This window comes from Amphiprion ocellaris, chromosome 16 (assembly GCF_022539595.1).
Source record: "Amphiprion ocellaris isolate individual 3 ecotype Okinawa chromosome 16, ASM2253959v1, whole genome shotgun sequence".
NCBI classification, from domain to species: domain Eukaryota; kingdom Metazoa; phylum Chordata; class Actinopteri; family Pomacentridae; genus Amphiprion; species Amphiprion ocellaris.
The window spans coordinates 19,550,586-19,573,610 of NC_072781.1; the positions used below are offsets into that span (position 1 = coordinate 19,550,586).

At 40.6% G+C, this 23,025-nt stretch overlaps 2 protein-coding genes and 1 long non-coding RNA gene across 3 annotated transcripts; 1 reads left to right on the forward strand and 2 right to left on the reverse strand.

Moving 5' to 3' along the window:
• Nucleotides 1–118: 118 nt before the first annotated feature.
• LOC129350814 (fidgetin-like protein 1) lies at nt 119–5,354 on the reverse strand. The gene is made up of 2 exons (XM_055018476.1): nt 4,814–5,354; nt 119–3,270 (listed from the first exon to the last, which is right to left on the reverse strand). The coding sequence occupies exon 2, from the start codon at nt 3,251–3,253 to the stop codon at nt 1,310–1,312; it is 1,944 nt and encodes a 647-aa protein (XP_054874451.1). The 5' UTR covers nt 3,254–3,270; nt 4,814–5,354; the 3' UTR covers nt 119–1,309.
• Nucleotides 5,355–5,663: 309 nt separating this feature from the next.
• On the forward strand, nt 5,664–14,525 carry LOC111573098 (tubulin--tyrosine ligase). The gene is made up of 7 exons (XM_023277078.3): nt 5,664–6,439; nt 6,639–6,717; nt 6,852–7,084; nt 8,038–8,173; nt 8,264–8,533; nt 11,377–11,520; nt 11,848–14,525. Exons 1-7 carry the CDS (start codon nt 6,271–6,273, stop codon nt 12,044–12,046), a joined length of 1,230 nt encoding a protein of 409 aa, XP_023132846.1. The 5' UTR covers nt 5,664–6,270; the 3' UTR covers nt 12,047–14,525.
• Nucleotides 14,526–17,675: 3,150 nt separating this feature from the next.
• Nucleotides 17,676–22,055, reverse strand: LOC129350865 (uncharacterized). The gene is made up of 2 exons (XR_008604427.1): nt 21,963–22,055; nt 17,676–17,920 (listed from the first exon to the last, which is right to left on the reverse strand). It is a non-coding gene; the product is annotated as an uncharacterized LOC129350865 (long non-coding RNA).
• Between the last annotated feature and the right edge of the window lie 970 nt (nt 22,056–23,025).

Consider the following 23,025-nt stretch of genomic DNA (forward strand, 5'->3'; position numbering starts at 1 on the left):
AGATTTGTTCATTAAATTTACATGAGAATTTCATTTCATGTGTGCACAGCCTATAATGGTCTACTTCAACAGTAGAGCGTATGAGGCAGTTAGGCATTCAACTTGAAAAACACCACAATCTCCACTGACCAGAACTACCACTTGGTATTTAATTACACATTCAGTTGCACAAATCTAAGCAAGTCATGAACACTATGGATGAGGATCAGTGCACAACAATGGCGGACACATATTGTCTCATAAAAGGGATGTATTGCAGTAACAGATTTTCCTGTTGAGTCCACTGCTGTCTTCATCAGTAACAGGAAGGGAGGCAAAGCAAAGTTTTCAGTTTTTTTAACACGAAACCCAGGATACTCTCTGTGTTGCCCAACTTCCGCGGAAAGGATTAACACACTCAGGCTCAGGATCATATTAGGACAATTAGATTTTAGGCAAACTGTGCCGATAGAGTTGGTTGAAACAAAGTGATCACACTGCGGATCAGAGAAGAAGAACCAATCGTGAAAATGCCACAATATACCAAAGGTAAACTCTGGTATGTAAAGAAAAATTTGTGCAGACATAAGAATAGAATTTTAATGTATTAGGGGGAAAAAATACAATTTTTTTTGAGAATATCTCTGGAAAAAAATGTTAAATATGCTGAATGTCGATCCTCAAAGTATTACAAAAGGCTGCAAATTACTAGAAAGAAATGTAAAACAAAATTCTTGCTTCATCTGGAACACTGTTCATGTATGCAACACAGTTTCTATTGCTTACACCAAATCACAAAGCGGCGGGTGAATTAGTAACTGAACAAAAAAGCCTGGCTGATAGGAATGGCTGAAAATCATTTGAATGTATAATGCAAACTGCTGGGAACAAGGTGCAGAGCAAACTCTCACAGTGAGGATAATTATAACAGATGTATGTCTGCATTTGAGACATTTTTGAAAATATGCTAACACGTTCCTCTCTTAGCAACTTCTGTTTACATTTTCCTCCAAGTTACAGCGGCCTGAACAATAATGGATCACAAACCAGCAGGCCAATTGTACTGAATATAAGGCAATCTAACACATACCTCTGAATATAGAAAATAATCTTTGTGAAGCTTGTATTTGGAAGCTTGTTGTGAGACTGTGTAAAGTTGTTTTAGGCTACAGTGTTAGGCATTCCTATTATTTTGTCCACGCACTCTATGTGCGACAAAGTATTTAAGAGCCATAGATTTTCCCACAGCAGAACCATTTTCTTAACTCAGTTCCAAAGAACACTCAGAACATGAACAGAGGTAGATGATAATGAGTTTGAGAAGCCAAGTTTAACGTCCACATCCAAAAGTCTTATTCCACTCTTCATACAGCTCCAAGTCTTTTGTTGAGACACTCGGTCGAACGGTCTTCAGGGCATCCTGGAAGTCACTGAACAGGATTGGTCGCACCTGATCAGCAGTGATGGTGGCGATGTCACTGAGCTGGATGCTGCGTATGGGCCCCAGTGCCGCCTCACGACACAGCTGAGTCATATCAGCTCCGGAGAAGCCCTCTGTGGATGTTACCACACTCTCCAGCTCTTGCTCTCTCAGCTGGTTATTCTCTTGAGCCATGAGGTTTGTTACTATCTGGTGTCGGGCAGCTGCTTCGGGGAGGGGGATGTATAACCGCTTTGCCAGGCGTCGACGGGCGGCCTCGTCGATCTCCTGGGGCCGGTTGGTAGCGCCCACCACCAGGATGCGATCCTCGGCTGCTGTGGCTGCCCCATCCAGCTGAACGAGGAACTCAGTCTTTATCCTGCGTGATGAGTCATGCTCCCCATCTGTCCGTTGGGACAACAAGGAGTCAATTTCATCGATGAAAATGACAGCAGGCTGGTGGCAGTGGGCGATGGCAAACAGAACTCGCACCATTTTCTCTCCTTCACCCACCCACTTGGATGTAAGTGATGAAGCGCTGATGCTAAAGAAAGTGGCACCTGATTGACAGGCAATACATTTTCCTATCAGAGTTTTTCCAGTCCCTGGAGGTCCAAACAACAGGATGCCCTTAGGTGGACCACGGAGGCCAGTAAAGATGTCGGGTCGCAGCATGGGCCAAACAACAATCTCCTTTATGGTGGTCTTGGCAAAGTCCAGGCCTGCTATGTCATCCCAGGCTACAGGAGGCCCATGGTCCATGATCTCACTCATAATCAGCTCGATTATCTTTGGCTCAAAGTTCTTCAGACGCTCATCCAGGATTTGAGGTTCCTGATTGGAATTACGGCTCGCCACACTTTCTTCCTCTTCCTGTCGTGGGATAGGTGACACAAACTTGGAAAATGCACCTCGAGGCCTGTTAGCACCCAGAGATTTCTTCACAGTTGCTGCCATCCCACCGGTCTGACCTCTCTGGGGCTGATGGGAATATTTTTTCTGCTGGTCGACAGTGAACTGCTCACGAGCTGTTTTGAAGTTGCCTCCAGCTCGTGGGTCAGCGCCTCCATGACCTCCATGTTGCCCTCTGCCACCATCCCCTCCATCTGAATTATAAAAATTCTTGCGCTTAGATGGGTTGGAGGTAGGAAAGAAGGAGGACTGACAGTTCTGTGTGCTCGCAGCAGGTCCAGGGTTCACCTGTGGAAGAGCTGAAGAAGGATGACTAAACAAAGACTTTGGTCGGGCTGGAGGTTGGAAGAAGGAGTTTGGATTTCCTGAGCTAACATCTGAACCTCTTGGCCTCTCAGCAGAAATATTAGCAGGAGTACTGGCAGTGTTGTTAACCTCTGATTTAGGCTGTGGTGGTCCTAGAGTTTTAAACAATACAGCCTCTGACCTGACTCCAGTAAATGGAGCAGAGAGGGAGCTGCCTCTGCTCTCTTGTCCCACAGTTATGTTCACATCAGCTGGTGCCACTGGGAAACTTTCTCCCCCCGTACTTGCCTGAATCATCTTCTGAACGCAGGGCAACTGCAGCACACTCTCCACGATCAGGGACGACTCCCATTTGTCGCTGTAGTTCCTCTGACTGCGGGCCAGATGGAGCGCACTCTCTGCATAGTTGTTGAGCCCTGTGCGGGGGTCATCTGAGTCCAGCACAGCGGCGTAGCGCTCCGAGTAGGTCCTGAGCAGGCTGTCCTTGCCGGCCTGAGAGAGCTGGGAGCTTGCCCATGCATACTGAATGGAGAGGATGTGAGCCCGGTAGGCATCGGCCGTCTGTTCAGGTGTACTGTTGCCAGATGAAATGTCAAAGGACCTCCTTTGCCATTCGTCCAGGTGTGCACCACTCATGCCTGGCCTGTTCCAGCCTGGTGAAAGGAGAGGGGACAAGAGTTATTAAAAATACATGATCTCAGTAAAAGCCAAGGCACACATCACCTATGATCACAAAAAGTTGTAGTCATTCCATTACATTCTGTGATGTGTATATGATACATGGGCTCACTGATTTATTATTTGACCTTCCTTAATACTCAGGGACTCACAAAAACAGACTAAAAAGCAGAGGCTGAAATATTTTGACCTTTGCTCAGTATTATGAGGCAAGCGCCCTCTACCGACAAAGCTTTGTGTAATTTAAAGTTGGGTTTTTGTGGCAATTAAAAGTCGTTGATTACCCTTAAGCTTTAATTAAATCCAGATAAAACTAATTAAATGCTCTTTGCAGATTCCAACCAAAAAATCCTTTAGGTTTAGCAATTAGTACAATAACTGAAGTTCAAATGAAAAAAGCCCCATGTTATAAGTACCCGGGTGTCTGATTAGAGAAGAAATGATGTGTTAAAATTCATAATGAGAAACTGACTAAGAAACTTTAAATTAGGCTGTTCTTTTAGAAACAGCAGGCCTCTCTTTCAGCAGTAGGTTTTAGATTGTATAAGCAGCAACTGTATCAGTGCTTCACTATGCAGATGTGCATAATTTAAATGCATGCTGCTGCTCATACCCTCAAGCCACTTACTTGATGCCATGTATCACAGCACTCTTTGATATATTACTACTAACAGCTTCAGAGCCCATCATTGTGTTCTCTATGAGAAACTGGGGAGGGGGGGGGGGGGGGCATCACATGATTTGCTCTTTTTTTATTACAAGAGCACCCCTAAAGCATCAGTCAACACTTTCAAGACCTAGAAACATGAGTTACTGTACTCGTTCACAAGATCTGATTTACTTGGATATCCCATAGTAGGTATATGTAATAGAGAAAAGGCAGATTTCACCTGCTGTGCACCTCACAGATGGAAAAGGTCTGACAAAGTTTTTACTTTATAACAGTTTAGGCTTCTGTTGAATTGAGTTTTATACAATGAATGCTTCTTTTTCTGTTTACGTAATGCTTTGTTCTTTTGCAATACATATGCTGAGTGTTGATTCTATATGTTTATTATGTACTTTCCGGACACCACTGTGAATGTGAGCCTTGCTTTCAAAGGTTTTCATTGAATGAATACAGGTTTTCAATGAATGAGGTGTCAAAAACGCTAGTTTTCTTTACTATTTGCCCTTCTCTGCTCCGTAAATGTTTTTGAAACTTGACAGTCACATTTTTAAAGCAGATTTTGTTAGTCTTCCCAGGTTAGATAACTTCTAAACATGATGAGGGGTTATTGTGTCAATATATCAGACAACACTATAAAACTATCTCCACAGTATGAGCAGTGCTGAAGACTGTAAATAACTGTATGAAACAAGGCTAAGTAAACCATCTAAACTAATGGTTATGTAGCTCTACGAATTAAACGTTATTTAGTAATTATCAATAACTCCATTCAGCCATTACAGTTGTTTATTTTCTCTGCTCACTGAAAACACCCCACAACTAGTGACAACACTCAGCATGTTACTTACTATTGCTGATGTCTTCTTATGATAGTATTACAAGGTAAAAAGGTGCAACACTGCAAACAGCTTTCATAACGTTGCAGATCGCTGTACGATCACTCTCCGTGTACGTTTGTGTTTGTTCCCGCCACCCGTTTCTTCTTCCTGCTCGTCTTCCGGCCTCGTTCCAATCCGTTCGGAAAAAAAAATACATTACTGCTTTCATGAAATTTCATCCAAAATGCACAAACTTGAGCAAATATACAACGTTTTTTGTTTGTACGAGTTGGTAAAACGTCAACTTAAGATGAAAGGACGCGCACTATAAAGAGATAACGAGAAGAAATTAACTTTTTGAAAGTATTGGAACGTGGCCCATAACTTGCCACAAGTGACGAGTGCTCCATTTATCCTCCAGCGCCGCCCAGAAATAAGTCGCTATCAGTTAACCTCCTATTATTTCACTTTGGGCAGTTCCAGGGAAAGTTTCTTGACTAATGCTGAAAACCTGTAACGTAAAATTAATTTCTACACACAATGACAGTCTCTTTTTTGAGTTTTCTATGGTTATGGCCTCTACACTACTCGGGTCTGCGACGACATCGTGTGGCCAAAGCACCGCTAAACAAACCTAATTATTAAACGGTCGCTTTTGCGCGCTGCACTTTGGGAAATGTAGTAGCGACGTTGTTGAAGTTCTGTCAACAAGAAAATTCGACATCAATTATTTTTAATAAAATGTACTTGTACATAAATTTTATTGTAACTGGTTTGGATTTTCTTTTACGATGCAAAAGATGCTGTTAAATATCACCTACTGGTAATATTTATGTCGGCGTAAACTACACTAACCACAACCGCAGAGTTTTGTGTTTATGCTGTCGACGGTGGATGACAGCGGCTGATGAGCTTTCGGAGAATAAAGCACACGCCGCCGGTTGGAAAATAGGCTGTGTTAGGGATTTTGTGCAGCTAACTATCCAGTTAGTTAATGTTTTGCGCTGTTCATTACTACTGCCGTTGTCTTTGAAGACGGATAACGAAACAACTTCCTGGACAGCGGTGGTCGCAGACCGTTAGCTGTGAGGTTAGCTAAACCGGAGACGGGATGTAAATTAATCCAGACGGGACCAGCCCCAGAAGCCGGGAGGGAGCAGCAGTCAGTCACACCCTTGTCTGGGGACAGTGGAGGAAATCTCTGCGCTGAACAACATGAATTTGTTATCCCTCACTATTTATGCTGTTTTGTATACATATACGGTAGCCTTAGTGTGCTGAGTTTCAGCTTGTGAGCACCAGTTTGAGTTAACTGGGAAGTCTGGACTGGATATGACTGACTCATCATCATGGCACGGACAGAGGAGATAACCCCGACCAGTCTGTCTGCTGCAGTGACAACCAGACAGCCGCACAACTAGCCAGACAACTACGTTATTAACATATTGTATAGTTTTTTATTATTATATACTTCCCCTCGTGGCAGTATGAGTGCCCCAATGTACACCTTTGTTACCCGTGACGACAACAGCACTGTTTATGCAGAAGTTTCCAAAATCCTCCTCTCGACTGGACAATGGAAGAGGCTGAAAAGAGACAATCCCAGATTCAACCTTATGCTTGGTGAACGGAACAGATTACCCTATGGGCGTCTAGGTAAGTGAGTTTTGCTCGTATTTCACAGGAATCGTTTGTGTTTGCTATATGTGGTGCCCTCCTACTTTGGATGAGACAGCAGCTATGACTGTGTAGGGCTGTATCCTATGGAAAGAGTGTGTCCTTTACTCAGTCGTGTAATGCGCCCAAATATAGATGTTTGAATAGGTTTTAAATTGTCCTAACTTTGACTTCACAGGCCATGAACCAGGACTGGTGCAGCTGGTTAACTACTACAGAGGTGCAGACAAGCTTTGCAGAAAAGCATCATTGGTCAAGTGTGTATCTGTCTTGTTGAATGAAAAATCTATATCATCTTTCTTGCCCTCTTTCATGTTACTAATGCACTTGTCTGCAAGTAAATTATTCAGGGCAGATTGCATTAGCTGACCATTTCCTTCTTTACCATTAGGCTGATAAAGACCAGCCCAGAGTTGTCTGACTCCAGTAACTGGTTTCCAGAATCCTACATCATCTATCCCACTAACCTCAACACGCCTGTTGCTCCAGCCACCAATGGCATCAGCCATCTGAAGAGCAATCCTAAGACAGACGAGCGTGAGGTTTTCCTGGCCTCCTATCATGCTAAAAAAGAAAGTGGAGAGGGTACAGTGTGGATAGCCAAGTCCTCTGCTGGAGCTAAAGGTAAAATCTGTTTCCATATTTAATTGTTTTAAACCTGAGATACTAAGGGTGGGCCAGCATATCAGTATGGCAATACATGTAGATCAGCCATGACATGAAAACCACCAAAAACACAATGTTCTCTTGGGAAGTCTTTGGTCCTGGCATTTGTGTGGATCATGCTTTGACACGTACCACCCATCTAAACATTATTGTAGGCCAGTGCACCTTCCTGAGGGTACTCGTCAATGGCAACAACCTTACCCAGAATGACAATGCAGCTTGCGACACTGCAAAAACTGCTAAAGAACAGTTAGAGAAACATGACCAAGAGCCCAATGCATTGTTTCAGCTTCCAAATTCCTCAAATCACAATTCGACTGAGCATCTGTTTAAAGCAGTGGAACAATCTTGATCCGCCGATCTGAAAACCACAATACCCAGAGGAACCTGCTGCCAACGTCTTAGAGGTCCCATGGCCCAATGGGACCTACACAGTATTAGGAAGGAGGTTTTAATGTTGTGGCTGGTGAGTGTATATCATATGACTTCCTCTGGTGATATATTATCCATACACTGATATTAATTATCCACACACACTGACACCACAAGGCAGTGAATATATACATAACTTTTGCTTTTTTGGGGGTATTTTTCATTCTTCAGTTACACAGATATTGTGATTTATCATAGATAATTGTCTTGCTTCGCATTAAGTGTCACAATATCAGTTGTGATACCATTGTTGTCACGGGCAACATATCGTGATAGTGTCATGCACACTCCTACTAGCTACTAGTTAGCCGAAGTCATTTTTTTCCTTAATGTCTGCTTAGGTTGCCATTATTACATACTCTCTACGAACTATTTTGTAAAGTCTTGCTCTGCTATATTTCCATTTATTTGCAGTCTACTGAGAATGTGACGATGTTGGCCTCCATGGCAGATTAACATATCTATTTTTATTGCGACAGGTGCTGGTATTTTGATATCCCATGATGCTAATCAGCTGCTGGAGTATATTGACAATCAGGGGCAGGTTCATGTTATTCAGAAGTACCTGGAGAAACCTCTGCTTCTGGAGCCAGGACATCGGAAATTTGACATCAGGCAGGTGTTTTATGCTTAACAGAAACCCAGAGAGAATTTGCAAGTATGTCTGACTTTGTAATTTAACTCTTTATGCTATGCCATTGCTAGGAGCTGGGTGCTAGTGGACCATCACTATAACATCTATTTATACCGGGAGGGCGTGTTGCGGACCTCCTCGGAGCCCTACAACAGCGCTGACCTCCAGGACATGACCAGCCACCTGACCAACCACTGCATCCAGAAGGAGCACTCTCAGAACTACGGACGCTATGAGGAGGGGAATGAGATGTTCTTCGATGAGTTCAGGCTGTACCTGCTGAACACTCACAATGTTACCCTGGAGGCCACCATATTACCTCAGATCAAGCAGATCATAAAGTAGGTCCTGCTCTTTTTTGCTGCTCTTTTTATTATTGGACTTGATCTAATAAAAAGCAGGGCTTTGATTTTTTTCAGATCAAATGCTTTTAATATTTGACTGCCCATCTTATACCATATCCCACCTCCTGTACAGAAACTTGGAAATTTGTGTGGTTGAAGACTTTCTCTATACTCAGCTACAGAAAAATGCTTGAGTTGTCAAATCTGTCATAGCTGATATTGTGAGTAAATAGCATCTTATTCAAGTTGCTTGATTGCCAATAACATTTTAATTTTCTCAATAGCTGGATAGAGACAAAACAGATTGGAAAACTTTATTGTAGTTTGAAGAACTGTTGTAAATATGAAATCCAATGACAAGTAAAAATGAGGACTGCTCTGTTGGGCTGTTTGGGGCATTTTGACAGCATGGTTTAGGTCCACTTGTCCTTAGAGGTAAGAGTAACTCCAAATCCATATGAAATTGTTCTGAGTGATCACCTTTATCCTATGATGAAACATTTCTATCCTGTTCCATCCCTCCACAGTTACACATGCTTTAATATCATGACACATTGAGGTTGTTCTGGCAGAACATGGTGACCCAACATTTACTGAGAAGCTCTGTGTTGGTTTTTGTCCTTCAATTTGTCTTTAAGTGAGACTGCTCCATAGCAGGAAAATCATTATGTTTGTTAAATTTTAAAAGCATTCTTGAGGAAAAAACCAAAGCAACACAATGTTAATAGTGAATAGTTTGCCACTTGTTTTGACTTTCAAATTCAGGGTTAAACACATACAGGCAGTTTTAACTTGGGGTACAGACTGGAATTTCTGAAAAATTCCATTGGATTATTGGGAAATTTTTAAATTCATGGATCCCAGAGAACAAATCCTGTTGACTTAAGTGAGCTGCTGACCTTTCCTCCACAGCGATCTCATAAGACTCTCTATCTCCAAGGTATGCATTGTCTTTGGCCAGAATACCTTTCGCTTTGCTGCAACTCTTTCATCGCTTTACAGGGTTAAGCAGAAGCTGCAGCAGACCCTAACTGACTGCTGCACATGCTGACTGTTTCTTACTGAATTGCTAGCATTAATCTAGGTTGTTTTTAATCAGTTTAAACACTTTATTTGTGATTAACCTTTTTTTATTGCTTAACAGGGCATAAACAGGACAACACGACAAGTTATACAATAAGCAGTATGTGAACATGAGAAACAGATAAATAAAAACAATATAACAATAAAAATACAACAAACAACAAACATCAAATGCAACCTTCCCCCTCCCAACAAAAAAACAAACCAAAAAACCCCTGTGAGCCAGACCAGTCTGATGAGTGAGTGAAGTTACAGGTATATAATCAGTATATACATACGCTTATATATTCAAAATATATATACACATGTACTGGACACATGCACACAGAGCCTCATAGATTGGAATTGGTCAGATCACAGCCGATCCTTCAGCGCTGCCGCTGCTGAAGGATCGGCTCCCTTGCTCCATTCATGCAGGCAGTGGAGAATTCCATCTAAACACTATCAAGGATCCTTATCCCAACTATCCTTGTCTAACGTCATGCTTTGCCTGTTTGCGGGTTTGTTTGTTTTTTTAGGTTCCTTCTCAAATTGAATTTCCTAACATTGGAGGTTTCATTTGGTACAATGAGCCTTTTTTTTTCTTTTACCTTCTGCTATTCCTACCCAGATCCCAACATGTCCTTTTTCTTTTTTTTCCTCAAGAAAGGTGCGCACAGCACTGCACAGCAGCCGGAGCTGTCATTGGCAGGGCAGCTCAAATGAAATTGCGTTGTATATGAAAGTGTGCAATGACCAATAAAGATAGATTGATTGATTGATCAAGAAATGTCAGAAACCACTGTGTGACTGACAAAGTGTGTAGGGATTTCCAGCGCACTGCAATCATTTTCTTAGCCGCTGTCAAACCAGCAAGAAGTATTAGTTTCTGATATTTGGGAATCTGGAGTGATAGTGAAGCATAGTAGGGATGGTCTCAGGCACTGTCATGATGTCAGTGTGGTTATTAATGGTTATTAATATGTGGTTTATTCTTATTGTTGGAACAGGTGTACAATGCATTTCACTGTGCATTATACTATGTATAATTGTGTTTGTGATAAAGGTCTTGAATCTTGGTTAGCTCCAAGGAAACCTTCTTCCAAAAACATGCGACAGGGAGGCACTCCCAAAACGTGCAAAAACGTACCCGGCACCTTCATTGCACAAAGGCTGCATGTAGGGTCAATAATAACTTTGATGGCATGTAATTTACGAGTCGGTGTTGCGTGGTGTTGTAAAACTGCAAATGTGTAGTATGAGTATAATCTGTTGGGGAAAAAACACTTTTTAAATCTTGTTTGGACCAAATGTCACCCAACATTTAAAGTTTTTTTTTTTTTTTTTTTTTTTTTTAAACCAGGTTTGTGACCACTGAAATTGCAACAATGGCTCCATCTTAGTTGATTTAGATAAGAGCTGGTCTTGTTAGACTGGAGTAACTTTAGGTATTACCAAGATGGCTGTCAGGTGGCGAGATTTGACTGTGAGAAGTTTGTCACCACCCGGAGGTTGATATCTATGGTAAATGCTGAGCTATCTGTAGATCAGACTGGGTGAAGCATTTCTTCTACCTTTTTATTCCATCACCAGATGAATGTTTATTTTTCTCTGCTTCTCACACTAAATTAACTCTGTGAGTGTGGTTAACATCATCTCTGCTAAACAGTTACCTATTGCCTGACATGTTTATTACTTGTTTCACGTTGGAAAGCGATCACAGGGTTTGTTATTAAGAGTTAGATAATTAAAGATGGTTTTTCTCTCTGGTTTCACAGGAGCTGTCTGACATGTATTGAGCCTGCAATCAGCACCAAGCACCTGTCCTATCAGAGTTTCCAGCTCTTTGGATTTGATTTCATGGTGGACGAGAGCTTCAAAGTGTGGCTCATTGAGATCAATGGAGCTCCAGCCTGTGCACAGTCAGTATCATTTATGTACAAAAGTGCCTTTCTCAGCATGTCAGAAGTTAACTTGTATCTGTCTTTTTTTGTTGTTCTTTGCCACTTAAGAAAGCCTGGAGTTTTCACATCTGTTCCTCCAGTTTACATCCAGACACTCATTTTTGGCTTCAGTTTTTAATTGTATATGTTTACAAATGGTAAAGTCTGATTGAATCGTCTATACTGCATTTTGAATCATCACAGATAGCTTTGGGTTGTGTGTGCTTTCTGCCAACTTGAACTCACTAAGTCAGTCGCAGAAGTCTATAGGTAAATTAACACTTTTACTATCCTTTCCTTCTCCAGAAAACTATATCCAGAGCTATGTCAAGGGATTGTGGATGTGGCCATTTCCAGTGTCTTCACTCTGAACAGTGGCAGTGACTCCTCCTCTGCTTCTTCCTCACCGTACTCATCCTCCCCATCATCAATGTTCACCACCAACTCCTGCTCTTCTCCCAAACTGAGAGCTCCACTTCATGTGGGGCCTTTCACTCGACTGTGAGCCCCTCCCAAATGTTTCCCTTGTTCCTTCTGTGCTAGAAGCTTCCTCCTTGTTCTGTCCTCACTCCTAAACTGCACCTGAGAAGTAGCACTTGCCAGCAAGGCGACCCTTCGTTGTATCTCGGCTGAAAGGAGTCTTTCTCTTTGTGGAATTCTCTGAACTGCAACAGTGATCTCTCCTTTCCTGATTATGCATATTATGAATGTGAGAATGATGACGGAACTGTTCAATAAATGTTCTGGGAGTTTCTGAATGAGGACAGACACCCGTCCATCTCAGCTCCACCACCAGTTTCTCCCCAAGCAGATGAATGGAGGTGTGAAGGATGCAGAGATGCTCCAACTGAGACTGTAGTGCCTTACATTTCCAACCACGCTCCCTTAAAAACACTGTCAGCTTGCTCTGTTATAGTGACTCATACTTGTTTTAATAAGCCTTTGCACTGTTGCTCAATTAAACCAACGTGTTCAAGGTCGGTCCACGAGAAACAACATAAAACAGATTCCTTGACGTTTGAGATGTTGGTCAACTTGTGGAATTCTGAGTGCTATTTTTTCATCAGACACTTTTTTTTTTAAAGTATCTTATAGCTTCCCAGCAGCTACTGCTACCCATTAGTTTTAATGAGAAATGCTAACATTGATGAAGAAGCTACAGAGATTGATATGTTTAAACCTATTAAAATATATTATGACATATTGACTAGTATACTAACTACATGTGTCTGATGAGCTAAACATTAAATATATCAAGTTTCGCCATAAAAAATACCATTCCTCTTCACTTGAATATGTTGATGCTATATATTATTTACATTCAGGGCAGCTGGGTGGCATAAGTGAGCAGTTGGACCATCCCTCAGTAGGAAAACCCAGATTTAAGTCAGCCCCCACAAGCTCTGCTCAAGTATCCCTGACCTCTCAATTACATAGAGAAAAGGGAAAAGAGAACCCAAAAGTATTTTGTTATTCTGTTATAAACAAGTTCTTTATAGGATATTTCACCTTGTTTAATTGTCATTTGGAGAGAGCATGTTAGTGCGACAGCATGTAGCACACATGGCATCTTGCTGTAAAGACCTGCCGTAATGTCTGTGTTTTACTTCTGATGTGTGACAAACTAGAGCGTCGATGTAAAGTGTTGTGTGGATTCTGTTTTTGAAGTGTCAAAATGAAAGTAGATTGTACAGAGTGTCTTATCGATTATTTAAAGCATTTAATGACCCTGTGAAATTAAACTGACTTGACACAGTAATGAATTGTTGATAATAATTAAACGAATAAAAAAAAACATACAACACTACTTCATACTTCTTACACAGATCTTGTAAAACATGTCACTACCAAAGTACTGTCAGTTGCACCAAGGAAATTTGATTTGTATCAGCGATGCATTAAGTGATTTTGTTTAGTTTCATGGGGTCCTTAAATGTTTCACTTTTATTTTAACTAAACCTCTTTGTTAGTAGACGAGATTCTAGAGGTCAAACTGTCCAAGATGACTTGTGTCAGATCAATTTTACATCAATGTTTATTGTATTGTTTAGTTTTTCTCTTTAGCTGGCTTCAAATTCATGACAGATACATGCTGGAGAGACAACTGTTGGGTTTCTATGGGCTCATTTGAACTTCAAACTAAGTCATAATGTGTGGTTTTAGTAGGTGTGTCTGTCATGATGTTATGGTTTTCTGCTGTTTCCCTCTTTTATCCTGTGTTCAAATGTGCGAGGCTTTGCTTCCCGTGTTGCAAGAAACAGCAGTTTCGGGATGGTGTAATTTTTTCAATCACTGTGTGTTTGTGTTTACAAGATGACTCTGAAGAATGAAGGATATGTAAGTGATTGAAGGTCAGGAAGATGGATTAGTTACATGGGGCTGTAGTATTCCCAGTAACTGCCTGTTTGCAAGTAAAATAATGTCTTAATATTTGGAAAGGTATTACTGAAAGTGGTAGAAGTGTCAGCACTCATTTTGGAAAGTTAAAGAAAACTATCAGTATTATTTTTAAGTTGAATTTGTTGGGAAATTTTCATTAAAGGGAAGGGTGCCTTAGAGGGAATTGCATATTGATTAAAAAAAAAAAAAGCAATGCACCTTCATTTCTTTGTACTGAGGTGAATTTGTAAGACCTCTGTCAAATTCCATGATGTCATTTTTCTCTCATTTGGAAATTCTTTGCACATGTGACTAATATGATCATGTTTTCCTCATGTTTTTTTTTTTTTTATATTTCTCTTTCTTCATTTTTACCAAAGATAAACTCCCTGCTGTATTTTCAGTGTGTAGTTTTGTCAGTGCTAGAATCCCACGTCGATTAGCCAATGTGCTCTAAAATCAAGCATCATGCTCAGAGGGATGTGTGCTATGTTTTTGTTAGGTGATGTTTTATCAAATATCTTGCATGGACATTTGTCTTTCTGAGAAACAATATTATTAGAATTAAACTTACTACTTACCATTAAACCTCTGTTCTACATACATTTCTGCACTTCCATGGTTGACTTGATCTGTACTAAACACATGAAATATCCCAAGTGTTGGACTGCGTAAGATTTACAAATATATATACTGTATTTCTGGTTCTAATGTAGCAGTGAACAAGGTGAGGGTGACCTACTTTTCTTGGGCCGTGAATGTAGCTTGAGTAAAATGCACTGAGAATTGAAAGAAACTGAGAAATGCAGAGGCTGAGCTGGAGAAGTACTTCAACAGCCCTGTTGTAAAAGTTCAGCTTTTGTTTCTGAATTGACTTAAGTCAGTGCTGTGCTGTGAGGCAGAGATAAGTCATTTACTGTATGCTTGACAGATAATCTACTAATATAGTCTAGATAGTTCATTTATCTGGCATTTACTGTCTTTGATAAGAGGCTACAAGTAACAGTTATTTCCATTAGTGAATCGTGTGCTATCACCTGCTATTAAAGTTAAAATGCAATTACAATAGCCTTTACCAGGTCCTTAATGGCAAAGTTGACATAAAAAAACACATATATTGTTTCCTAATACAGAAGACAAAGAAAAGCAGTTTTTCATAATTATTTACTCGTGCAAATTGCGATCAGTTATTTCAGTGCTATTTTTTTACTTTATTGATATAAGCACCAGAACAATAGAGGCAGGGTTCTACCACAGCAGACAGAACCAAGGATCCAGGCTGCACAAAGATGCCTCTGCAAGCTGTAACAGTGTACACTGAGAGCAATAATCAAGTGGCTGAAATAGTGTACAGGAACATCTGTGCTGAGTATGGGTCAGAAGTCTCAAAGTCCCAGTGGGACTCAGCATATGAAAGTGGTTGAGAACAACAGAGCTGAGATCCTGTGGCCTATTTGTTTTTCTACATATTATGTTTACAAACATCAAGAAGTCACAAGTAAAGGGAGACCACACCATGGTGTGAAGGAAAAATTACTCTTTCCTCTTTGTGAGGTACTTCCTTGTACCTGTAAGTGGAAGACATTTCAGAATATCATGCAGGTTGCATCTGTTAGCTTCAATCACTTTAAGTTGTTGATCCTATAGATCACCTCAAATTATCCTACAGGTTGTCACTTTTGACTCTTGTTTCTATTTGCTTCCATCAAACTGTGGCTGTAAGCAATGTTTAGGTTCTGTGCTGAATATGTCCCTGAGAAAGGCAGATGATGCAAAGACAAACGCTGTACTAAAAAAATACAATACAGTAATACAATAACTTTATTACATTTATTACATGACGTGGTTATGATTAGATATTGTCTTCTTGACGTTCTTGAGCAGACAAGTTGTCTCCATATTGGGCCGTAATCTAAATATGGCCTTCCTCCCAACTCCTTACATACCCAAGGTCGAAGAGAATCCTCAGAATTGATGCTGCCGATGCTCACATCACTGTGTTGCTCGTTGTATCATTTCTCCTGACATCAGTAAACCTTACTCTCAACCTAAGCCATCTGAGTTTGCCTCCTCATTCTTCTCTTGACATCGCAGAATTTCCATAACATGTTACATGTTTAAACAAGGAAAGTTTATTCATCAAAATCATTTATTAATCAAGTAAACATAAGATTATTTTTTTCCACTCAAAAAATACATCCTCTTAGCACTCCAACGATAGCCTATCAGACAGAATTGTCACATGATATTAAACAGAAGCTGTTAAAACAACTCTGTAGAGGGGGCAACCATAATGGAGCGGTTCATTTCAAGTCGGAGATTCAAGCTGCTCTTCATACTTTTGGCCACTAGATGCCACCAAAGAGAACTGTGTTGAAAAGCTTGAAGAAATGAGCAGTTTTTCAGTACAAGCCTCGATGCTTCAGAAAGCTTCATTTGACCATCACTACCTGTGGGACCTCAGCAGATCCCAGCTGACAGTAACATCAGGAAGAAGGAGGATGAAAAGATCAAGAAGTACCAAGAGCTGAAGGAACAACTGGAACAGATGTGGATGGTCAAGTCCACAGTCATCCCAGTGAGAAGGGTATGTCTGCAGAGCCGGAGGCCCCCTACAGGGCTGCACGTAGAGGGCTGCACCTACAGGGCTGTACACGTCCTTTAAGTTTAGAGCACTTTTTACAGACAGCGCCACCTACCGCAATAGATGATCACTAAAGTGCACAATTTACGTTTTAAATTGATGATTTCACTCAAAATATACTTCCAATACAAAAGGCTTATTCAAGAAGAATTCTCCCTTCATTTTAACCCCTGTAAGTTTTTCTACACAGCTGGAGGCTGCACTTTCAGGAACACACTGATAGGACCGCAATTTAAGGGCCGTCAACTTCTCGGGCCCCGTTGTTCGTGTTTCCCACCATGTTGATGCTAAACGAAGTAGCAGCATTTATCGCCATGATGGACGATGGTAACCACGTGAGTACTAACTGTGAATCGTTTTATCAGTTTAACTTTATAAAACAAATAAACGTTTGGTTTACAGCGTTTTATTGTTTAACGTTATAAGCATTTCTGCTGTTTTCATTTGCAGAGCAAAGCCGTTAACCTGCTAAACTGAGAAACAAGCTATGTTTGAGCTCGTCATTAAGTAGCACAGACGACCACTTTTATACAGTGACCGCTGCTGTAAAACCAACGCTTAGCTTGTTTGTTCATTTGTCTGAGTCCTAACCAGATTTTGGCAGCCCAGATCCAGGTGATGATAATTAACTACAAGCAGCATATTCATTAAGCCTTCACCACATGGTAAGCGTTTAATACTAACAATTTTACAGGTTTTATGATGTTAATAAAGTTGCAGGTATCTGAACTGGTTCCAATTTAAATCAAAGGTGTATCAGTTCGTGGATTCCCGTTAGAACTGCTGGTGGTCTACTGGTTCTCTGGTATAGTTTACCAAGAACCTTCATGGACCTCTGTTATTAGTTTTTCCACCTGTGACCAGTTCAAATGTCGCTGTGAAAAAGGTTAAACAGTGAAAGTAGATTTTCTTCATAGTCAGACTTTTCATGATCACATTTTTTTGTGATGCTGAGACATTTAGTATTTTTAATGCTCAGTTTTGATGTAGGCTTATCCTTCACTCCTTTACCTCATCTACTCTGTCTACTGTACAGCCTGTATGAAGTTACATCATTACACAGATTGAATCCAAGACAGAAAATTTTAAATGTATTGGTCCACCTCCCAGATTAAACTTGATTTATGTTTATTTATGTTTATGTTAGTTTTACAAAACGTTTACACAAAGAAGAAACTGCTCTCTCCAAATGCTTTTGTTGTTGCCACATACTATTCATTCTGAATAGAAAGGACACATTTTGAACTCAAATTTTCCTTTCTATTGTCACACTGCTTTCAGATGGACATGCCTTTGATACGGAAGTGGTGGTGTCTTCTTCTCATGGAGCGTTTCCAAACAGAGGGATGCGACAACCTGAAACAAAACATGTATATAAATTTTAGTGGCAAGTTAGGAGTTCACTTCCACTTTATCAAACTGATAACACCCTATCAGTGCCATGTCAGTAGAACACCTGGTAACTGCATTAAGTTCATCAGACTGTGGATGGCAGTCTTTGTCGAGAGTATTTGTGCATGGCATTTTTTTTCACCAGTGTATTTGCTTTTTCCCATTATTTATCTTAGATGAATATTTATGTTCGAAATATATGGCCAGAGGTTCGCTTTCTGGACTGATGAAGCAAGAAGCCTGCTCCAGGGAACCCTGAAGCCTGTTTACACAGTGCCAAGACGAGGTGCCGTCACTGATGACGTTCCGCTCCATATGCAGGCTGTCACTGAATGCACTGCAAAGGAAACGAGACTGGTGGACTTCATTATCCAGTCAAAGGGAGCTGAGCAGCATTTGGTGGTACTTTGAAAATGTTCCTGTTTTCTCATCATTGCAGACTGACACAGAAAAGATTCACTTAGGGCCTTTGTTAGTAATATTATCAGTGGACAGAACACTTTTTGGCTGTGTTTCAAAAGAATACCTGAATTCCAGAAATTCACTGTTTCTGTACTTTGGTTTGCCCTCAGGATGTACTTAGTGGCAAACGCTCTACTTGGATTCATCAGAAACCTTGTTGCCAGATGCCTGTCTACCTGGATAGTGAAGAACAACAGGACAAGCTTTTTGCATTCTTAAAGACTACTGCACAGAGGACCAACACAACTGAGCTTCACAAATGAAGTGCTGTTCATCTTTGATGTTCTCTTTCCAGAGGTAGGCTTTTCCATGTAATATAATTATCCATGTCTGTGCTCCTGCACTTTTATAGGCTAAATAAATAGCACACCTTTCATGGCACTATTTGTGTATGTGCCTGTCTAACATGGCTTGTTCTGCTGTAAAATGGTATATGTAAATTATATTGTTTAAAAATGAACCATTTTCTTTTGGCAGGCCATCATATATGGCCTATCTATGCAGGACAATCTGTCCCTGCAGGAGGCTGAGCAGGTCTTCTTCAGTGGTCCAGCTTACCATCAAAGGTAAGGGTAAAGGATGTATTTTTTTAAATTTACACAATGCACTAAAATTTTTTTTAAACTGTTTACTAATACAAGTAGTTGCCACCTTATTCCAGTGTACCAATGTTTGTGAATATATCCTTTTTAAGTGTTACCAGCATTTCTGTCAAGCCTGCAGTGATAATGTCTGACTCTTTCAGTGAAGGGGAGGAGTTTTGTAGATGGATTAAAAAAGACCTGAAGAAAGAAGGCAGACTATTCAGTTGGTAAGTGGTGCTCATTTCAAAAGGAGGTATATTGGCATGAAATGTTAAAAATAAAATAATTTTACCAAAGTAAATAAGTGAAATATGTACAGTTTATCAGATATATCAGTGCTATATCTACTTATGCTTATTAATGTCGGTGTGTCTCTATCAGGAGGAAGTGAGATCAGAGGTTTTGCAGCGGTAGTCATAGACTTCACTTACTTTTGTTTGTGTGCGTGTGTGTGTGCATGTGTGTGTGCGTGTGTGTGCGTGCGTGCGTGCGTGCGTGCGTGCGTGTGTGTGCGTGCGTGTAGGTGTGTGTGTTCAGCTTTTGTTTTTATTTCATATTATTGTGTAAAATAAATATATATCTGTCTTCAGAGTTGTCCTTGTGTTTTGTCCCTTTCCAACCTTTCAGACTGTCCTGTTTGAGATCTAAAGGCCATTACAGATGAATCCATTAATATTTTATCTGATAATTACACAATTTGTCCAAATGCTAGCCTTAGCAACCAAGTTATGAGTCATGACTTATGACATTGTCACAAGTGCTATTTGGGTGAATTAAACATTTAAAATCTTAGGTAGGACAGTACTTTGTGTTGAATACTTGGTGTGCTCCTGAAAGTGCAGCCTCTGGCTGTGTAGAAAAACTTACAGGGGTTAAAATGAACGGGGAATTCTTCTTGAATAAGCCTTTTGTCTTGTAAGTATATTTTGAGTGAAATCATCAATTTAAAACGTAAATTGTGCACTTTATTTATCATCTATTGTGGTAGGTGGCGCTGTCTGTAAAAAGTGCTCTAAACTGAAAGGAAGTGCGCAGCCCTGTAGGTGCGCAGCCCTGTAGGTGCGCAGCCCTGTAGGTGCGCAGCCCTGTAGGTGCGCAGCCCTGTAGGTGCGCAGCCCTGTAGGTGCGCAGCCCTGTAGGTGCCTCCAGCTCTGCAGACACATACTATTGATCCCAGTGGTAATAGGGCTCGAAAGGTCACGTGAGATCTCGCAATGCATTGTGGGCTTTGCGGGCCAGAGTCTTTGTTTACACCGTTTACAGTGTCTGTTCACGTACCGTGCTGTGAGAGACACAGATTTAAACACGTGGAAAAATGGACCGAAGCAAATAGAAAGGCGACGGACCGTACCGAGACAAGCTGGACCCTGTTCCAAAGTGTCGGCACCTCGAAAAAATAAGTCAAATCGGTGGAATTGATCCATATGAGCAAATTGACTGGACATCCGATCTGAATGACTTGCCGGTGTTCCAGTTTAACTGGTGATCAGGTTGGAACACATATGTTGGTTTCTGCTGGACAAATTTGTTTCAAACAAATTATATTTTAAGCCTGGAATCCACTCTGCATTTATGTGGGACATATTTAGTTTCTCTGTTATCTATGAATTGGGGCATTTTCACAATCCATAATATCTCTTATTTCTTGGACTAAAGATGTAATTTATTTTATCTTATTTTAGTAAGTTTTGTTTGTTAACCAAAATTCAGAATAAATTTAAAAATGCAGAGACCACTGACAAAAGAAGTAATGAAACGAAATGTTTTTTAGGCTGAGCATTAACCTTAGATTAACATAGTAAGTAATTTAACATTATTCTTTTATGTATTTTACATTACTCAAAATTGATAGCAGGACTATGTTGTGTTGGTGAACAAATTAATGTTATATGGTGGTTGTCTATTTCTTTCATTCTGTACTAATTGCAAATTTATTTATGTCCAGGTTCTGCACTCCCAGCAGCTAAGGGAGGCTCCACTCAAGCCCTGGGTTATTCTGCATGCAAATGGAAAGGTGCAGTCTGCTCATTGCACCTGCATGGCTTGTGTTGCTGAATCCTGCTCACATGTTGCTGCAGTGCTCTTCAAGACTGAGGCAGCTTTGAGGTTGAGGGGTTCCAAGACATGCACTCTGCTTTTGCACCTTATTTGAACTGTTACTGGAACTTTAACAGTGTCATTGCACTGCACAAGAATTTTTGTAATAAACAGAAAAGACTTTGAAACAAGAAGTGGTCTGACATTATTGCATGGGTAAATGGCACAGTCTCACAGAGGACTTCTCATTAAAATGAAGTTTCATAAATAGCTACTGTAAAGGAGGTGTCGGGAAGGAGACCCAAACTTGTGACCTCTGGGAAGGACTGTATTTAGACTGGTTCAGTTACATTCAATCGCCCCAGGTTGTCCAGCCAGAACAAAAGAGAATGCTAGTTTACACTCAATCATGCCACTCTTAATTCACAAATGAGAATTTTCCATGGTCGTGATTATGGTTGTGTTTGATTTATTATTGCTGTGGTTTCTATAAAAGGACAAAGACAAAAAAATACAATAAGCGATGACAATTACGAATGCAATAACACAGTGACAACAAATTATGTATAAAATAATGAAAAAGATTGACTGTATTACTGAAATGTTCATGAATATGTGTAAGGGCAAAAACAGTACAAACAACATATAGGCCCTTTAATACTGTGCCCCGTTTTATGAATAATGCCAAAGAAACACATTACAATATCAATCCGCCCTCTAAAACACTAAAAACTAAAGCCCAAATAACATTTGGCAAATAAGGGGTTAATGGTCCCAATGGACGCGAGGCGAGGCGCACGCGCGCTCATCACGTGAAGGGAGCATGCTGCCTAACTTCGAGGCTTATGCGCAGAATAAAGCCCCCCGATTGGTTAAACGAAACTTTAGCAGACATATAACAACATAAACTGGACATGACTTACATTCTCATGGACGCACAACACGAAAGGGGGAAGAAAAGTATGCCGAGAAGAAGGGGAGAGGACAGAGCGTGTGCCCTCACCTGCAGACTAACAAAAACCAGCGCTACTGATATCTGTCTCCTGATTGGTGGAGAGCAGGGAGGGGAACACCGAGGAAAAAATACTATTGGTTGCTAGGTAGATTATGATAATATAAGAAATAGAAACTTAGAAAGTGCTAGAAGACGGAATATCCATTAACTTAAAGAAACATTACCAATATACAATAAAAAAAAAACCTTGTTAACAGCTACTGACCTACAATATTTATTTTCACCATAGTCTTATTAACTTATTAAAATAGAGGCCTGGTGTTTGTCGCCATATGAGCAAGTAAGAGGTGAGAATATTTGCCTGTCCTGGACATAATGAAATGTTAAGGATAAATATTAGAATTAAGCAGAGAAAGATTGTTAGCAATCAATTTTATTTACAGAAAAACAAATCGATCTCATATAATCAAGATAAAAGAGCAAGCAGCTGTGATATGAATATACACAACAAAGAAGTGTATGGTCTTTTTTTTCCAATTCACTCACTTTGTCCATTGCTTCTGGTTTCGCAAGGACTTGTTTCATGACAATATTTGGAGATATATTGGTTAAAGCACAGCACACAGTCACAATCTTGTCTATGAAGGAAAATTCCTCACCCTCAAGTGGAACCAGTTGGCTCACCAGTATGGTGCGCTGAAGTATGCTGTACTTGTTGCGTACCAAACCTATAACTCTATCCACATGGACCCTTAGGTGAGCTATCTGCTGCGTATCCTCCACAGATTTTGGGTCCATTTGAGCACGTCCTCTTGTGAAGCCTGGGGTTTTCACCTCAGCACACATTAGTCCAACTTCATCCCCAATGTTAAACCCACGGTCTGCCAAAACCAAATCTCCAGGTAACAGTTTATTGAGGATGCCACACTGCTCAGTCAGGTACTTGTCGCTTACACGCCCTCCCCATCCTTTAGAAATGACAGAGATTGACCCCTGTGGGGTCCACATCTGGCACCTGTGTAGCCTCTTCA

Excerpts from the sequence above, each read along its gene's own strand:
- LOC129350814 (XM_055018476.1), bottom strand. The coding sequence starts at position 3,253 with ATGAGTGGTGCACACCTGGACGAATGGCAAAGGAGGTCCTTTGACATT.
- LOC111573098 (XM_023277078.3), top strand. The coding sequence starts at position 6,271 with ATGAGTGCCCCAATGTACACCTTTGTTACCCGTGACGACAACAGCACT. Across the intron at positions 6,440-6,638 it reads ATTACCCTATGGGCGTCTAG|GCCATGAACCAGGACTGGTG; the intron begins GTAAGTGAGTTT and ends TTGACTTCACAG. Across the intron at positions 7,085-8,037 it reads GTCCTCTGCTGGAGCTAAAG|GTGCTGGTATTTTGATATCC; the intron begins GTAAAATCTGTT and ends TTATTGCGACAG.